This window comes from Hemiscyllium ocellatum, chromosome 2, assembly GCF_020745735.1.
Source record: "Hemiscyllium ocellatum isolate sHemOce1 chromosome 2, sHemOce1.pat.X.cur, whole genome shotgun sequence".
Taxonomy (NCBI): Eukaryota; Metazoa; Chordata; class Chondrichthyes; order Orectolobiformes; family Hemiscylliidae; genus Hemiscyllium; species Hemiscyllium ocellatum.
Genome location: NC_083402.1, coordinates 149917844 through 149935802, shown reverse-complemented (window position 1 = coordinate 149935802; position 17959 = coordinate 149917844). Strand labels below are relative to the sequence as shown.

Genomic DNA, 17959 nt, shown 5'->3' with positions numbered 1-17959 from the left:
TCATAGAGACATCAAGTCATAGAGATGTACATCACGGAAACAGACCCTTTGGTCTAAATCGTCCATGCTGACCAGATATCCCAACCTAATCTAGTCCCACCTGCCAGCACCCGGCCCATATCCCTCCAAACCCTTCCTATTCATATACCCATCCAGATGCCTTTTAAATGTTGTAATTGTACCAGCCTCCACCACATCCTCTGGCAGCTCATTCCATACACATACCACCCTCTGTGTGAGCACGTTGCACTTAGGTATCTTTTATATCTTTCCCCTCTCACCCTAAACCTATGCTGTCTTGTTCTGGACTCTCCCACCTGGGAAAAAGACCTTGTCTATTTATTCTATCAATGTCTCTCATGACTTTATAAACCTCTATAAGATCACCCCTCAGCCTCCGATGCTCCAGGGAAAACAGCCCCAGCCTCTTCAGCCTCTCCCAATAGCTCAAATCCTCCAACCCTGTCAACATCTTTGTAAATCTTTTCTGAACCCTTTCAAGTTTCACAACATCCTTCCAATCAGAAGGAGTCCAGAATTGCACACAATATTCCAAAAGTGACCTAACTAACGTCCTGTACAGCCACAACATGACCTCCCAAACCCTGTACTCAATACTCTGACCAATAAAGAAAAGCATACCAAACGCTGCCTTCACTATCCTATCTACCTGCAATTCTACTTTCAAGGAGCTATGAACCTGCACTCCAAGGTCTGTGTTTTTCAGCAACACTCCCTAGGACCTGACCATTAAGTGCAAAGATTCCTGCTAAGATTTGCTTTCCCAAAATGCAGAACCTCACAATTATCTAAATTAAACTCCATCTGCCACTCCTCAGCCCATTAGCCCATCTGATCAAGATCCCCAGCGATCCTCTTTGTTACTTCTTCAAAAAACTCAATCAAGTTTGTGAGACGTGATATCCCATGCACAAAGCCATGTTGCCCATCCCTGATCAGTCCTTGCCTTTTGAAATAAATGTACATCCTGTCTTTTCCCTGTGGTCAGGGAATCCAGAACTAGAGGGCATAGGTTTAGGGTGAGAGGGGAAAGATATAAAAGAGACCTAAGGGGCAACTTTTTCACACAGAAGGTGGTACGTGTATGGAATGAGCTGCCAGAGGAAGTGGTGGAAGCTAGTACAATTGCAACATTTAAGAGACATTTGGATGGGTATATGAATAGAAAGGGTTTGGAGGGATACGGGCCGGGTGCTGGCAGGTGGGACTAGATTGGGTTGGGATATTTGGATGAGTTGGAACGAAGGGTCTGTTTCCATGCTGTACATCTCTATGAACATCCAGATCCTCAGGATTCCCTTCGACAACTTGCCCACCACCAACATCAGGCTCACTGGTCGATAGTTCCCTGGCTTGTCCTTATCACCTTTCTTAAATAGTGGCACATGTTCGCTAACCTCCAGTCTTCTGACACCACACCTGTGACTATCGATGATACCAATATCTCAGCAAGCTGCCCAGCAATCACTTCCCTAGCTTCCCACAGAGTTCTAGGGTACGCCTGATCAGGTCCTGGGGATTTATCCATTCTTATGCATTTCAAGACATCCAGCTCTTCCTCCTCTGTAATGTGGACATTTTTGAAGATGTCACCATCTATTTCCCCACATTCTATGTCATCCACATCCTGCTCCACAGTAAACACTGATGTAAAATACTCATTTAGTATCTCCCCCATCTCCTGCGGCTCCACACAAAGGTCACCTTGCTGATCTTTGAGGAGCCCTATTCTCTCCCTAGTTACCCTTTTGTCTTTAATGTATGTGTACAAACCCTTTGGTATTTGCCAAAGCTATCTCATGTCCCCTTTTTGCCCTCCTGATTTCCCTCTTAAGTATAGTCCCACTGCCTTTATACTCTTCTAAGGATTCACTCGATCTGTCTATACCTGGCATATGCTTCCTTCTTTTTCGTAACCAAACCCACAATTTCTTTAGTCATCCAGCATTCCCTATACCTACCAGCCTTTCCTTTCACCCTGACAGGAATATACTTTCTCTGGATTCTCGTTATCTCATTTCTGAAGGCTTCCCATTTTCCAGCCGTCCCTTTACCTGTGAACATCTGCCTCCAATCAGCTTTTGAAAGTTTTTGCCTAATATCATCAAAATTAGCCTTCCTCCAAATTGGAACTTCAACTTTTAGATGTGGTTTACCTTTTTCCATCACTATTTTAAAACTAATAGAAATATGGTCGTTGGCCCCAAAGTGCTCCCCCACTGACACCTCAGTCACCTGCCCTGCCTTATTTCCCAAGAGTAGGTCAAGTTTTCCACCTTCTCTAGTAGGCACATCCACATACTGAATCAGAAAATTGTTTTGTACACACTTAACAAACTCCTCTCCATCTAAACCCTTAACACTATGGCAGTCCCAGTGTATGTTTGGAAAGTTAAAATCCTGTACCATAACTACCCTATTATTCTTACAGATAATTGAGATCTCCTTACAAATTTGTTTCTCAATTTCCCTCTGACTATTAGGGGGTACATAAAACAATCCTAATTAGGTGATCATCCCTTTCTTATTTCTCAGTTCCACCCAAATAACTTCCCTGGATGTATTTCTTCCCTACGTACAGCTGTAACGCCATCCTTATCAAAACGCCACTCCCCCTCCTCTCTTGCCTCCCTGCTTTTGGGACAGCATGGTGGCTAACACTGCTGCCTCACATCGCCAGGGACCCTGGTTCGATTCTTGTCTCAGGTGACTGTCTGTATGGAGCTTGTTCATTCTCCCTGTATCTGTGTGGGTTTTCTCCAAGTGCTCCAGTTTCCTCCCACAGTCCAAAGATGTGCAGGTCAGGTGAATCGGCCGTGTTAATTTGCCCGTAGTGTTAGGTGCATTAGTCAGGGGTAAATATAGGGTAAGGGAATGGGTCTGGGTGAGTTACTCTGGATGGTGTGTACTTGTTGGATGAAAGGGCCTGTTTCCATACTGTAGCAAATCTAATCTAATCTAATCTGTCCTTCCTGTAGTATTTGTATCCTGGAACATTAAGTTGCCAGTCCTGCCCATCCCTGAGCCATGTTTCTGTAATTGCTATGATATCCCAGTCCCATGTTCCTAACCATGCTCTGGGTTCATCTGCCTTCCCTGTTAGGCCTCTTGCATTGAAATAATGCACTTTAATTGATCAGTCCTACCTTGTTCTCTGCTTTGTCCCTGCCTGCCCTGAGTGTTTGGCTCGCTCCTTTTCTCAACTGTACCAGCCTCAGATTGATCTCTTTCCTCACTACCTCCCTCCCACCTTACTAGTGTAAAGCTTCCTGAGCAGCTCTAGCGAATCTCCCTGCCAGTATATTAGTCCCCTTCCAATTCAGGTGCAATCCGTCCTCCTTGTAAAGGTCACTTCTACCCCAGAAGAGATTCCAATGATCCAAAAATGTGAATCGTTCCCCCCTGCACCACGTCTGCAGCCACACATGTGGGTATAATTAACCCAATATTATATGATAAACACGAACTGTCTGCAACAGATAGGTTCCATATCTGCTTGAAAAGTGTGGTACACAGAAAGTGTAGAAGTCAATTCATGTCCATACAGCTGCAGTAAACAGGACTGAAGGTTTTGTATTGTGAAACTATTAAATTGTGTTATCAGGATACTGTCTATATTACAATATAGAAGGGTAATTGATTTGTATTTTCTTTTACTGCAGGTCTCCTGATTTTTATGAGGAAGTAAAAGTTAAACTTCCAGCCAAGATCACAGAAAAACACCACTTGCTGTTTACATTCTATCACATCAGCTGTCAACAGAAACAAAACCAAGGAGGCTCAGTGGAGTCTCTGATTGGCTACTCAGTAAGTTATGTCACTTTACAGAGTGTTTTTTGTTAACACAGTGCAGCAGATCCCAATGGTTTCGTATAATTGTCATCAACACAGAATCTCACAGCGAGCTCAACCGGCCATGACTGTAGCATGATTATCCAATGAAGCATTATACTTGATCTCAAACACAAAAATAAAAATATAAAATAGCTGGAAAAACTCAGCAGGTCTGGCATCATCTATGGAGAGAAATCAGTTAACGTTCAGGGTTGAGTGATCCTTCCTCAGAACTTGTGAGGACGAAGTCAGAAGTCACATGACACCGGGTTATAGTCCAAAAGTTTTATTTGAAATCACAAGCTTTTGGAACGCTGCTACCTTTTCACTTCAAAGCTTGTGATTTCAAATAAACCTGTTAGACTATAACTTGGTATCATGTGATTTCTGACCTTGTCTACCCCAGTCCAACACCGGCACCTCCACATCTCCTAAGGAAGAGTCACTAGACCCAAATGTTGACTGTGGATTCTCTCCACTGATGCTGCCAGACCTGCAGAATTTTTCCAACAATTTCTGTTTTTGTTTCTGATTTCAACCATTGCAGTTCGTTTGGTTTTTTTTTTGTTTACTTTATTTGACCTCAATGTCCCCTGGTCTAGAAGGTTGGGAACATAAGATAAGCCAAAGCTCTGATTCCCAATTACCAGCCCTTGGCCTTTGCTGAATAACTTGTATTTGTGGGCACTAGTTAGAAACTGCCTCAGTTGTACACTGTCCTGGGGTTAAAAGGACATCTGGGGTTTGCTCTCCTAGTTCTCAACACGATTAATGGCCACTGGATTAAGACATTAGTGATTTGTTGCTATTTAAGGAACAGTTCCCCAGGTAATTTACCACTTTCACAAGAAAAGGAATCAGAAAGAAAATGGGAGGAGAAAAATAATTTAAACAGTGGTTACTTATTTTTGAAACTAATTTTCTATTGCCTTTGGGCAATTTATCTGATACACAGCAGGTTTATGATGTGGGATCGATATGAAATAATAAATGGAATGCAGAATTTTAAATCTGATCCCATACATTAACTGGAAGCAGTAAAGTAAAAAATTCTGACTGGGATTGACTATAAAGCAGTTTGGTTTATTGTTATTTTAAGTTGTTATATTTTAAGAATCATCCTTAGAAGAGTGCTTCTTGGTGTGCAACACTTAACACCGAATCAACTCGCATGCTCTTCAAAGAGTAAATCTCACAACTGAATAGGTCAGGAAATTACCAATCAGCAAGCAGAAATAACCACCACCAATCATCAAGTTAAAAGCTTGCAAATGAAAAATGGGCAGGCATTAAATGCCAGCAAGTAAACAAGAATTTGATCCGTTGAGATGTTTTTCAACATCAACGTTGCCTTCTTAGCTTTGATATATTCACAAATGAAATGAGGAATGTGACGTAATAAAGGCTATAATACAAAAGCTATAATATTTACAAGAAAATTAAGACCATAAATGTGACAAAAGGCTTCCTGTTAAGACAGAAGAGTCTTCATGTACCAGATATAGCTCTTCCCAGTAATTTATCCAGGATCTTGTTTGGAGTAGAATATCTAGGCTTGTCTCTTGCATTATTAGAGTGTAATTAATTGAGGGGATTCTAAAGTGGAGAATTCACCATCTGCCGCCATTGTCTCTACTTTCAACCTGCAATTCTGACATTCAGCTTGTTCAGCTGCAGTGTTAGTTATCGTAGGTTTAATCAGATTTTGATTGATACATCAGAATTGGTTATATTCATTGATATACTGACTGACATGATTGTGGAAATCATATTAATAAGCCCAGCAACGTTCAACAAAGCAATTAATTGTTTATCATTTTCTAGTGGTTACCAATTCTTATGAATGAGCGTCTTCAGACAGGCCATTACTGCCTGCCAATGGCCTTGGAAAGGCTTCCCAATAAATACTCCATGCACTCACCAGAGGTAAGTGAATCACCTATTGTACTCTATGCTACTTTCTCCCCACCCCCACCCTCCTCTCATTTATCTTTCCACCCTGCAGGATTCCTGCCTCTATTCCTGATGAAGGGCTTTTGCCCGAAACATCGATTTTTCTACTCCTCGGATGCTGACCGACCTGCTGTGCTTTTCCAGCCCCACTCTATTCAGACTCTTGTTTCCAACATCTGCAATCATTGTTTTTACCTAATAATGTAATTTGAATGGTATAAAATTGAGCTTAATGACAGAACCAACCTCCAGTTCATCTGGATATTTGAAAACACACAGACTCCAAATACAAAGAATGGGTCAATGTGAATGTGAACTATCATCCTTATCCTTCAATACGACCATCATTGCCATCAGGAGTAGGCTCCTGAAGGCATAGCTACAGTGAACAGAGCAAGGGCCAGAAAACGAATTTATTCTAAGGCCACAATACCTGAAAAGTTTCACTCAAGGTAACAATGGGCACATTTGAAAGACTTGAAGGTGAAATTTAACAGCAAAAGTAAGTTGGAACAATGTTAAGAATGCATAATTTAAGCCACAATTTTAGTGGGAAGATTCTGCAGCCACTGGGGTTTGGACTGTGAAAGGCAAGAAAACATCCATTTTGCCCAAAAAATGCAGAAGGTGGGAAACTCGCTAAAAGGCAGGAACCCCCTGTTTTAATCACTGAAGCATTTGGAAACATCCAATAAATACCATAGAGTGACACTGCTGCTACTTAGCAGCATTCAAAACTTAAAGAAATAAGACATGTTTTTGCAAGTGAACTGAATTTAAAGGATTTTTAGAAGAGTTTCATAGAGTATTGTCTCAATACAAAATTTAAAAGCTTGCAAAGAAAATGCCACACATTGTTAACTTTCAAAAGTATTCAAACCTAAAACCAACTAAAAACAACATTTAAGAAACATTGATCAATGCAAGAATACAAGTTTGAAGGCATATTACAAATAGCATTGAGATATAAACATACTTTGAAAGGAATGATAATAAACAAACAAATTCTGAAGAAGTGGAAGGAGAAGTAATACTTACAAAAAGATTCACTGTCAAAGATGGGCTAAACAAAACATTGGATTGGACATCTTAGAGAAGCCATTTCTTGAGATACGGAGTTATTTCAAAGTCGAAACTCTGAAGCTGAACAAGTTAATACATTATTAGGAATAGAATATGATATAAATTTCCAAACTATCAAAGAAAGCACAGACACCTTCTAGGGATGTTCATCAAATAAGTAGTGCTTCAAGTCAAAAATTCAAATTCTATCCAATAACCATGAACAAAATATTGACTGATTTAGAAAAAAAGGCTTCCTAATGCAATCTGCAATGGCTGTCCAATTTCGGAAGTTAAATCAATCAGTAGAGTGAAACATGACTGGTTGATGTAATTTGTGGAATTTCAACCCCGATAAAGAAATAAAGTTCAAAGTTTGTGCGAAGATTTGTAGCTCGGGTGCTCGTTGTTGTGGTTCTGTTCGCCGAGCTGGAAGTTTTTGTTGCAAACGTTTCGTCCCCTGGCTAGGAGACATCATCAGTGCTGTGGAGCCTCCTGCGAAGCGCTTCTTTGATGTTTCTTCCGGTATTTATAGTGGTCTGTCCTTGCCGCTTCCGGGTGTCAGTTTCAGCTGTCCGCTGTAGTGGTTGGTATATTGGGTCCAGGTCGATGTGTTTGTTGATGGAGTTTGTGGATGAATGCCATGCCTCTAGGAATTCCCTGGCTGTTCTCTGTCTGGCTTGCCCTATGATAGTAGTGTTTTCCCAGTCGAATTCATGTTGCTTGTTGTCTGCGTGTGTGGCTACTAGGGATAGCTGGTCGTGTCGTTTCGTGGCTAGTTGATGTTCATGTATGCGGATTGTTCGCTGTCTTCCTGTTTGTCCTATATAGTGTTTTGTGCAGTCCTTGCATGGTATTTTGTAAACTACATTAGTTTTGCTCATGTTGGGTATCGGGTCCTTTGTTCTAGTGAGTTGTTGTCTGAGCGTGGCTGTTGGTTTGTGTGCCGTTATGAGTCCTAAGGGTCGCAGTAGTCTGACTGTCAGTTCTGAAACGCTCCTGATGTATGGTAGTGTGGCTAGTCCTTTTGGTTGTGGCATGTCCTCGTTCCGTGGTCTGTCTCTTAGGCATCTGTTGATAACGTTGCGCGGGTATCTGTTTTTGGCGAATACCTTGTATAGGTGTTCCTCTTCCTCTTTTCGCAGTTCTGGTGTACTGCAGTGTGTTGTGGCTCTTTTGAATAGTGTCCTGGACTATGATGATGTCGCCTAGCCAGGGGACGAAACGTTTGCAACAAAAACTTCTGCAATGAGAAAGGATTTACAGAAGATCAGAATCAAAGTTAACCATTCTCAAGCCACAGATCTCCCAATACTTCAAGACAACCTCTAGACTAACTGCATTTGTCAGATGTAAAATGTAGTTTGTGTGTGAATAAATAATTGTTAATTACCAGGAAAAATAGTCTGGGTAAGAAGTGCATGAATAACACAAATAGCTAGTTTTTATGAATCAAGTAGAATTTATGAAACACAACATTATAAATAGCCAACAAACAATTACTGAAGACAACATGGATGTTTCTTATCCTTCATAATCTAAACTCTCATGAAAACTTCCAGCACAAATTATGCCTTTCTTCTCCTTTCTCTGACCTGATGTTATAGTGAACTGAGATGGAGGTGAATTATGCCATCAAAGCAAATGTAATGGTGACACAGCCACAAAATACTGAGTTTCAAACTCTTACCCCTAAATCCAAGGGATGTCCATTCCTTCTCATGGTTCATATTAACTTATTCCATGTTTTGAAATGAGGATCATCAGGTATCACCCAGTCTTTGTAACTGTAGAGTCACAGAGGCAAAGCCCAATGTTTCCTCAGCCCCAGGAGCAAACATTTCATTGTTTGAACAAATGACACATTCTCTTAGATGCAGAGAAGTTGTGAAAATTATATTATATCCTATTATCAATAATGCCATTTATCATAAGACCATGCACCCAACATGCCTAGCAGCATAAACAACCAAGAACAAATGTTACTGGCAAAATCTCGGGAAGTTCTTAAAAAATATTTGGACGTTTAGTTGATTGACGAAGTCAGTTAATTTTAAAAATATGTACAGTAGTTTAACTTAGATCCTTCCTTCGACTACCTTGTCTAGAGTTCTGCTCAAAAGATCATATACCTTTAGATCATTGAGGCAGGTCTTGCAAGCAGCTGTCATGTTAATTGTCCTCATAACAGAACTTAAAACTATTTTAAAATTAAGCTTCGACAAAGTCATAAAATGTTATTTCAAGCTGACATGATATCCTAAAAATGAGCAGTATCTTCTAAACCTTATATTTGATGGAGAATCAGTCAGGCATGCAGAAGATCCTGATGGGATCAAAAGTTTCATTTCGGTTTCCCAAAAGTCTTAAACAATTCTGTCTAACTAGCAAGTATGTAACCATCATGCAATAAAGTACTTCTCATCATGAAAGACATGTTCCTATTCATGTTAAGCCTCACTGGTGGTCTGTTCTTTATCACTGATAATTAGACAGGCTTAAACTCAGCATTAAAAGGAGCAGTACTATACCCCAACTATACAGAGGCCAGTACAACAACCACTACCATCTCCAGGGCACTTAAAGATGGGCAGTAAATAGTGCCTAAGTTAGTGACGCCCACATCCCATTAACAATTTTTGAACAATACTGGCTGACTTACCATGGTGATATGTATGGTTCACAGTGAGATTGCAATATAAATGTATTTGCAAAGCAGAATTTCTTATTCAGTATTAGACCACCTTGTCTCAAGTTTTGCTCAAATGATATTGCACCTCTCGCTGCGCCTGCACTAACTCAGCCCAACACTGGGGGAACAGAAATGCTTTGGAGCACTTTCTGTGTCTGCCCACACACACTTGTGACAGGATATTTCCACCACGGGCAGATGGACATAATAGTTCTGAGTTGTGCTACCAAGTCAGATTGGTGGAGTCTTCCCAACTCGGAAGTTTGATGCATTGTCTAGTGGTGTGCAAAATTCCATCATCTGGTCATTTGTACCATCGCGACACTGAATATAGGAGGCACCTGTTCACCAAGCTGTGGGGAAAAGGGGAGTTTGAACATCCCAGATAAGACTCAAAAGATTATGAAGGAGAGAGGAGGAGGAGGGTAAAGTTCTATTGCAGCTGCTGAGCTATATCACAGTCTATTGAGTTGATTCCATTGTTTGTGAAATGTATCTTTCTAGAGTTTTGTCCAGGAGCTATTGAAATATCTGTTATCTGATGGTCAATTCAACCTTTGCAGTAAGCAGACCGGGTGATGAGATACAAGAATTGAATTCTCCTTCGCATCACCTGCTTCTTACAATAGTCTCTTGATTAAATTACAACAAAAAGATTGGTTTGAACCTAAAGCCATGGTACTAAAAACAGCCAAAACATAAATGGCAAAAATAGATATTCGTAAAACCAACACTATACCACTCTGAAGGGCAAAGAACACATATATACTGAACAAAATTTGAAGCTTTCCTTGATACCACTTGGGCATTTGCAGACATTGCTCCCTCCATCTATGCATGTGACAGGCAGCAATTACACACGGGATTGAGAAGACTGAAAAGGAATTGGGAACACTGTTGTTTTCAGTTACTTGATAACAGGACACTGCTTAAAGCAGGAAATCTGGAAAGAGTGAAAGATATCCAAACCAACAAAGGAAGTAGATTCCAGATTTTTAAAAAATGCATTCCCACTTTTTAATCATATTTTCTTGTTAAAAGCAGAAGATTCCAAACCAGAATCCACCGGTAAAGTGGCTAGATGGTCATAAAGGTGTATTCAGTGTGGAGATACAAGCTGTTTCCTCGGTCCATACACAGGTAAATCTCCAGATTAATTTTATTATTCTTCCACTGCACTGTTTTGTTCAGAACCTAAAAAAAATCTTTGGACTGGGCAGCGCGAACTCGGACGAATTCCCTTGTGTTGCTATAACTGTATCACTGACAGGGAAGGCCTCCATGTTCAGGTAGACCGAAGGAAGAAATTAAAATATTGTCAGTCTGAGGAACAGTTTAGGTTTAAAGTTTAATTACCTATTTCAAGAATTTTGATTTTGCTGGTTGATCAGAAGAATTGAGGGAATTATGATTCTCAACACAAACGTTTATTGAGTCCCAACGTAAAATGCATTCAACACCATGCAAACAAGCTAGCCCAGAGCCATGTAATTAAACATAGCTTAGAACCATGTAAACTAGCATAGCCTAGAACCATGTAAACTAGCGTAGCCTAGAACCATGTAACCAACCCATAGCTTAGAGCCATGTAAACAAGTATGTCCTAGAACCATGTAAACAAGCCTAGCTTAGACCCATGTAAACTAGCATAGCCTAGAGCCAAGTAAACAAGCCATAGCCTAGAGTCATTTAAACAAGCAAAGCCTAGAGCCATGTAAACAAGCATAGCCTAGAACCATGTGAACAAGCATAGCCTAGAGCCACGTAAACAAGCACACCCTAGAACTATGTAAACAAGCATAGCCTAGAACTATGTAAATAAGCCATAGCCTAGAACCATGTAAACAACCCATAGCCTAGAGCCATGTAAACAAGCATAGCCTAGAGTTATCTTCAGATCAGCACCTTTGTTGACTATCATTGATCAGGAACTGAACTCAACACAAACTACAAGAACAGTTCCGAAGCTGGGTATTCTGTCATGAGTAACTCACCTCATGATTCCCCAAAGCATGTCGGCTATCTACCTTGCAAATGTCAGGAATGTCATGGAATATCTAGCATTTGTCTGAAGGAGTGAGCCACGATAAACATTCAACCACTTAATATGAGGGCAAAACTTGATTGGCATTTCAACCAATAGTTTCAACATTCACTCACTCTGCAACCTGGCCGAGTAGCAGCAGTGTGTGCTGTCCAGATACATTGCAGCAACTCACCAATGCTCCTCCAACAGTACGTTCCAAATCTGTGACCTCTGTCACCTGAAATGTCAAAGGGGCAGCTGCATGGGAAGCCTACTTCAGTTAAGTCCTGAGTAGGTTAAAATGATGGAAAGAAAGTTACAATTGTTAGTTTTTAATCTATATTGCTTCCAACCCTTATTACAACTTGGATGAATTGAGAACACAAATGAAAATAACTGTGCCTGATATGATAGCCAATTCAGAAAACTTGCTCTGCCCACCAGGAGCTTTTCCAAAGGTTGCAGGAAAACCTAAGTGAGTTGGAGGGAAAAATTCCCTTTCCAACAGTGAGTTAAAGTTCTGCTGTTGAGTTCTTGACTTTTCAGGCAGGTCAGCTTTCTGATCTAAGCATTTGACAATTGAGAAACCACCATTCTGCCATTCATATCCAGGCATAGTGTATAGGGCAGAGAGATAACAGCAAGGCTCATGTTTACAAACTGTCAGTGATTAATGACAATCTACACACACGTTATTTCCCAGATCTAAGAAATAAATGAGACCATAGTGACTGAAATTGAACCATAGAAGTAAATCACCTCCTGCCAGAGCATTGTGTATTTTCTCCCCACAGAATTGTACATTACAATCAAAAATAGACAATCAGTTATGAACAGTTACTTTTGAACAGTCCATTTTGTAAAGATGAGCAGCAATGCCTAGTGACTGATAGAATGGATCACTTAAAAGTATTTCTTTGACACAGGACAATCACCTTGATAAATTCTTCGCTCTGTGCCACACCCTGGAAGGCCAGGTCACATTTCCATGTTGGATACTAGATCAAAAGATAACAGAAAATGAACTGGAGCATGAGCTGAAATTGAGTATAATCTCACTGCCATCAGCTCGGCTTGAACCATTGGTCCTATTTCTGCACCAGATCATGGATAAGCTTTTCCAGCTGACAGTCCAGCCCATTGTTGTCGCAGGCCAGACTGGTAAGTCTGAACAGGAAGCACCACTGATATAGATTGCCCATCTTTCAAATCCGGTTGATTGACATTTATCTCATGTTCTCATGGTTGCAGATGTAAATTTGTTGCCTAGTTAACACACTGATATCTTTGTATTGTTTCCTGAATTCTCATCCTTGTTTTCAACTTTATTTGCTCACATTACTTATCTCTGAAATCCCCTCCATCCCTGACGCTCTGTGACTGGTTGCACTCCTCTAGTTCTGGCCTCTTGCCTAGCCCTTATAAAAGTTACTTCAGCTTTTCAGCTGCTTCGGTCTAAAGATTGGAGTCCCTCACTAAACCTTTCCCACCAGCTCTCCTCTATTGCAAAGTTCCTTAAAATTGACCTCTCTGGTCATAAAGGTATAGTCACCATAGTCCTCCCAGACCATAAAGCTGTTTTCTCATCAGGGGTGATGGTTTAAGCTGAGGGTCACTATGCCTCAGGCGAGGGGAGAGCTTGAGGAGGAGAGTTCTTCATGGTCACCTCAGCCGGTGATGGGAATTGAACCCATGCTGGTGGTGTCAGTCTGCTTGTGGTCACCTGTCTGAAGTTCTCTGTCTGTGACTCAGTGCCCAATTTTGTTTGAAAATGGTTTTCTGAAGCATTGTGGGACATTTTACTGCATTAACAGCACTATCTAAATGCGAATTATCTTTGTTGCCAATAATGAGTAGATGTGTGAGCTAACACCCTGCATTTATGTATACGAGAGGATAAAAAAAACTTTATAAAAACTTGTATTTGTGGAAGATGACACATAATTTTATTGGACAGTATTGAATAATATTAATGATTTGGAGATGCCGGTGTTGGACTGGGGTGTACAAAGTTAAAAATCACACAACACTAGGTTATAGTCCAACAGGTTTAAACCTGTTGGACTATAACCTAGAATAATATTAATCCATTAACAATTGGATACCTCACCATAAAGTGAAGGATTACATAGATTTTGCTGAAGAAAATGGTCATGTCTATTTGTCTCATTCTGTCAAAGACATTTTTTCATCTTTTAACTTGGAACATAGAACATTACAGCACAGTACAGGCCCTTTGGCTCTCAATGTTGCGCCGACCTTTGACATTAATCTGATGCCCATCTAACCTACACCATTCCATTATTATCCATATGTATGTCCAATGCCCATTTAAATGCCCTTAACATCGATGAGTCTACTACAATGAAAACAGCCTCAATTTTCTCAGCCTTTCCTCATAAGACCTTCCTTCCATACCAGGCAACATCCTAGTAAATCTCCTCTGAACCCTTTCTGAACACCATGGTGTCTGTCTGAGAGGCGGGGGGCTTTGCACTGCCAGCTGTGAGCCACCTCCAGCGAGTCTGTACCCGCCAGCTCCGTGACATCCTCGTTTATGGGACAGATTGGACATGCACCTCCCCACCTTGCACCTATAGTCAGCATCTGACCTCCAGAATTGGTCATCTGACTCTCAATTAACTGAACAGAGACAGTGGCAGCAATCAGAATGGCAACTTTCCTTTCTGCCTTCCTTCCTTACAAAAAGACACAAAATCCAATCCCAAGTTTATTGTCACAACTTTTATATTGACATACAATGACACAGGGTTCCTGTCAATGTAAGTTGAGGCTAAGGTTGTTGTGGTTCTGTTCGCTGAGCTGGGAATTTTTGTTGCAAACGTTTCGTCCCCTGTCTAGGTGACATCCTCAGTACTTGGGAGCCTCCTGTGAAGCGCTTCTGTGCTGATTCCTCCGGCATTTCTCGTGGTGTATCTCTGCTGCTTCCAGTTGTCAGTTGCTGTCTGCTGCAGTGGCTGGTATATTGGGTCTAGTTCGATGTGTTTGTTGATAGAATTTGTGGATGAGTGCAATATACCGGCCACTGCAGCGGACAGCAACTGACAACCGGAAGCAGCAGAGATACACCACTGTAAATGCCGGAGGAATCAGCACTGAAGCGCTTCACAGGAGGCTCCCAAGCACTGAGGATGTCACCTAGAAAGGGGATGAAATGTTGCAACAAAAACTCCCAGCTCGGCGAACAGAACCACAACAACGAGCACCCGAGCTACAAATCTTCTCGCACACTTTGAGGCTAATGGTATCCATCATTCTTTATGAACAAATGGCATTACCAATTCAAGCAAAGGGCAGCTGCAAAGTTGAACAATGAAATCCAGACGTGACTGTCTGAGATCCACCACTGCAGTCTTACTTCTGTAAATCTCTCTGCCTGGTTCACCACTGAAACACATTACTGTGGAACCTGTGAGGTGAGTACAAACTGAACTCCGCATAGAAAGTTATACTTTTGTTTACCCAAGTATGGTCTTAATGACATGGACAATGTGAATTTCACTTAAAATAGCTGGCATTGACAAATAACTATTTCAAATATTAAATAAAAACAGAAATGGCTGGTGAAACTCAAAAGGTCTGGCATCAGGTGAAAGCAGGGATAATGTTTCAATCCTGATGACTCTTCATACAAACTGATGCCAGAACTGCTACTTCTACTTTTGTTTATTTTGTTTATTTCCTTCATATTTTAAATTGATGGATATTACCTATCCTTCTTTCCATCTTTAGATTAGATTAGATTACTTACAGTGTGGAAACAGGCCCTTCGGCCCAACAAGTCCACACCGACCCGCCGAAGCGCAACCCACCCATACCCCTACATATACCCCTTACCTAACACCATGGGCAATTTAGCGTGGCCAATTCACCTGACCCGCACATCTTTGGACTGTGGGAGGAAACCGGAGCACCCGGAGGGAACCCACGCAGACACTGGGAGAACGTGCAAACTCCACACAGTCAGGCGCCTGAGGCGGGAATTGAACCCAGGTTCCCTTTCTGAACCTGATTTGAGATTGAATTCACCCACTCTAATTGAGACTTCTTTTCCAGTCCTTGCACCATTAATTTCATAATTTAACATTCCAGTTGGTTAAGGGAATATACAATTGCTTGTTCTGTTCACTCATGATCCAGATGCCCTGTGACCCTCACTATCACATTTTCACTATGGGCAGTCTGCCACACAAACCGGTGAAATCATAATCTTGCAAGGGCATCTTCAACTAATGCAGACACCATGAGATAATCTGTGACATCAAATTACTGCCCATTATTCCAGCCATTTAATTTCAATAATAAGATAAATTTCTTTTTGTGTTACAATCTTAGAATACTTAAATCAGATTTTTAAAGATACAGATCCTTAGAAAATAGGTGACAGGCTTAGATAGAGAATCTGGATCGGCGCAGGATTGGAGGGCCGAAGGGCCTGTCCTGTGCTGGAATTTTCTCTGTTCTTGATGTTTCACTTTTAATGATTAAAAATTAAATAGTTTAAAATCTTTTGAATGAATGAGCTCACTGCTTGGTTTCAAGAGGCTTATATAGAATTCCGCACTGGTGCCTCAGTCCAAGAGAACTACTCCCTGGATTTTACCATTTAGAGTCAGAGAGTCATCGAAATGGTAAAATCCAGGGAGTAATTCTCTTGGACTGAGGGACCAGTGCGGAATTCTATATAAGCCTCTTGAAAACAAGCAGTGAGCTCATTTATTCAAAAGATTTTAAACTATTTAATTTTTAATCATTAAAAATGAAACATTAAGAACAAAGAAGAACAAAGAAAATTCCAGCACAGAAACAGGCCCTTCGCCCCCTCCAATCCTGCGCCGATCCAGATCCTTAATCTAAACCTGTCTCCTGTTTTCTAAAGATCTGTACCCTTAATTTATGAACATATCACAATTCTCCAGACCTGTCTTTTGTTCAATCATAAATGGCAAATTATTACAGTTCTAATTATCACGTCTCATTGATTCAAACACTCCTCATTGTTCATTTGCAGCCAATCTTGCCCAACTCACATTTGAGTCAGTTGTGTCAATAGTGAACAGCCTTCATAACAGCCCTGACCTCAGCAAAGATCAGCATGGACGCAATTGTCTCCTCATGTCCTATGTCCACTACGTATTTCGCCTGCCAGATATTCAGAAAGAGTTGGCAAAAGGAGGTAAGTGTCTGTTTTAAAAAAGGACATGAGATAGCTTTGGCAAATAGAGTAAAGGAGAATCCAAAGGGCTTTTTACAAACATATTGAGGACTAAAGGGTAACTAGGGAGAGAATAGGGCCCCTCAAAGATCAGCAAGGTGACCTTTGTGTGGAGCCGCAGGAAATGGAGATACTAAACGATTATTTTGCATCAGTGTTTATACTTGAAAAGGATATGGAAGATATAGAATGTAGGGAAATTGAAGGTGACATCTTGAAAAATGTCCAGATTACAGAGGAGGAAGTACTGGGTGTCTTGAAACGCTTAAAGATGGATAAATCCCCAGGACCTGATCAGGTGTACCCTAGAACTCTGTGAGAAGCTAGGGAAGTAATTGCTGGGCCCCTTGCTGAGGTATTTGTATCATCGATAGTCACAGGTGAGGTGCCAGAAAACTGGAGTTTGGCAAACAGTGGTGCCACTGTTTATGAAGAGTGGTAAGGACAAGCCAGGGAACCATAGACCAGTGAGCCTGACATCGGTGGTGGGCAAGAGGTTGGTGGGAATCCTGAGGGACAGGATGTACATGTATTTGGAAAGACAAGGACTGATTAGGGATAGTCAACATGGCTTTGTGCATGGGAAATCATGTCTCACAAACTTGAATGAGTTTTTTGAAGAAGCAAAGAGAATTTATGAGGGCAGAGCGGTAGATGTGATCTATATGGACTTCAGTAAGGTGTTCAAGAGACTGGTTAGCAAGGTTAGATCTCATTGAATACAGGGAGAGATAGCCATTTGGATACAGAACTGGCTCAAAGGTAGAAGACAGAGAGTGGTGGTGGAGGGTTGTTTTTCAGACTGGAGATCTGTGACCAGTGGAGTGCCACAAGGATTAGTGCTGGGTCCACGACTTTTCATCATTTATATAAATGATTTGGATGTGAGCATAAGAGGCATAGTTAGTAAGTTTGCAGGTGACACCAAAGTTGGAGATGTAGGGGACAGTGAATAAGGTTACCACAGATAACAATGAGATTTTTATCAGATGGGCCATTGGGCTGAGGAGTGGCAAATGGAATTTAATTCAGATAAATGTGAGGTGCTGCATTTTGGGAAAGCAAATCTTAGCAGGACTTATATACTTCATGGTAAGGTCCTAGGGAGTGTTGTTGAACAAAGAGACCTTGAAGC

General features: G+C 41.1%; 1 protein-coding gene across 7 annotated transcripts in view; it reads left to right on the top strand.

The window, feature by feature from the left end:
* dock8 (dedicator of cytokinesis 8) overlaps positions 1-17959 on the top strand; it is a 273645-nt gene that overhangs the window by 175984 nt on the left and 79702 nt on the right. For 5 of the 7 annotated variants that reach the window (XM_060841183.1, XM_060841158.1, XM_060841192.1 and 2 more), the window contains 5 exons: positions 3684-3828; positions 5680-5781; positions 10604-10702; positions 12515-12749; positions 16621-16785. In XM_060841183.1, coding sequence (XP_060697166.1) covers positions 3684-3828; positions 5680-5781; positions 10604-10702; positions 12515-12749; positions 16621-16785 — 746 coding nt within the window. The remainder of the gene's footprint in view (positions 1-3683; positions 3829-5679; positions 5782-10603; positions 10703-12514; positions 12750-16620; positions 16786-17959) is intronic. The other 2 variants (XM_060841212.1, XM_060841167.1) reach the window with 1 other exon arrangement.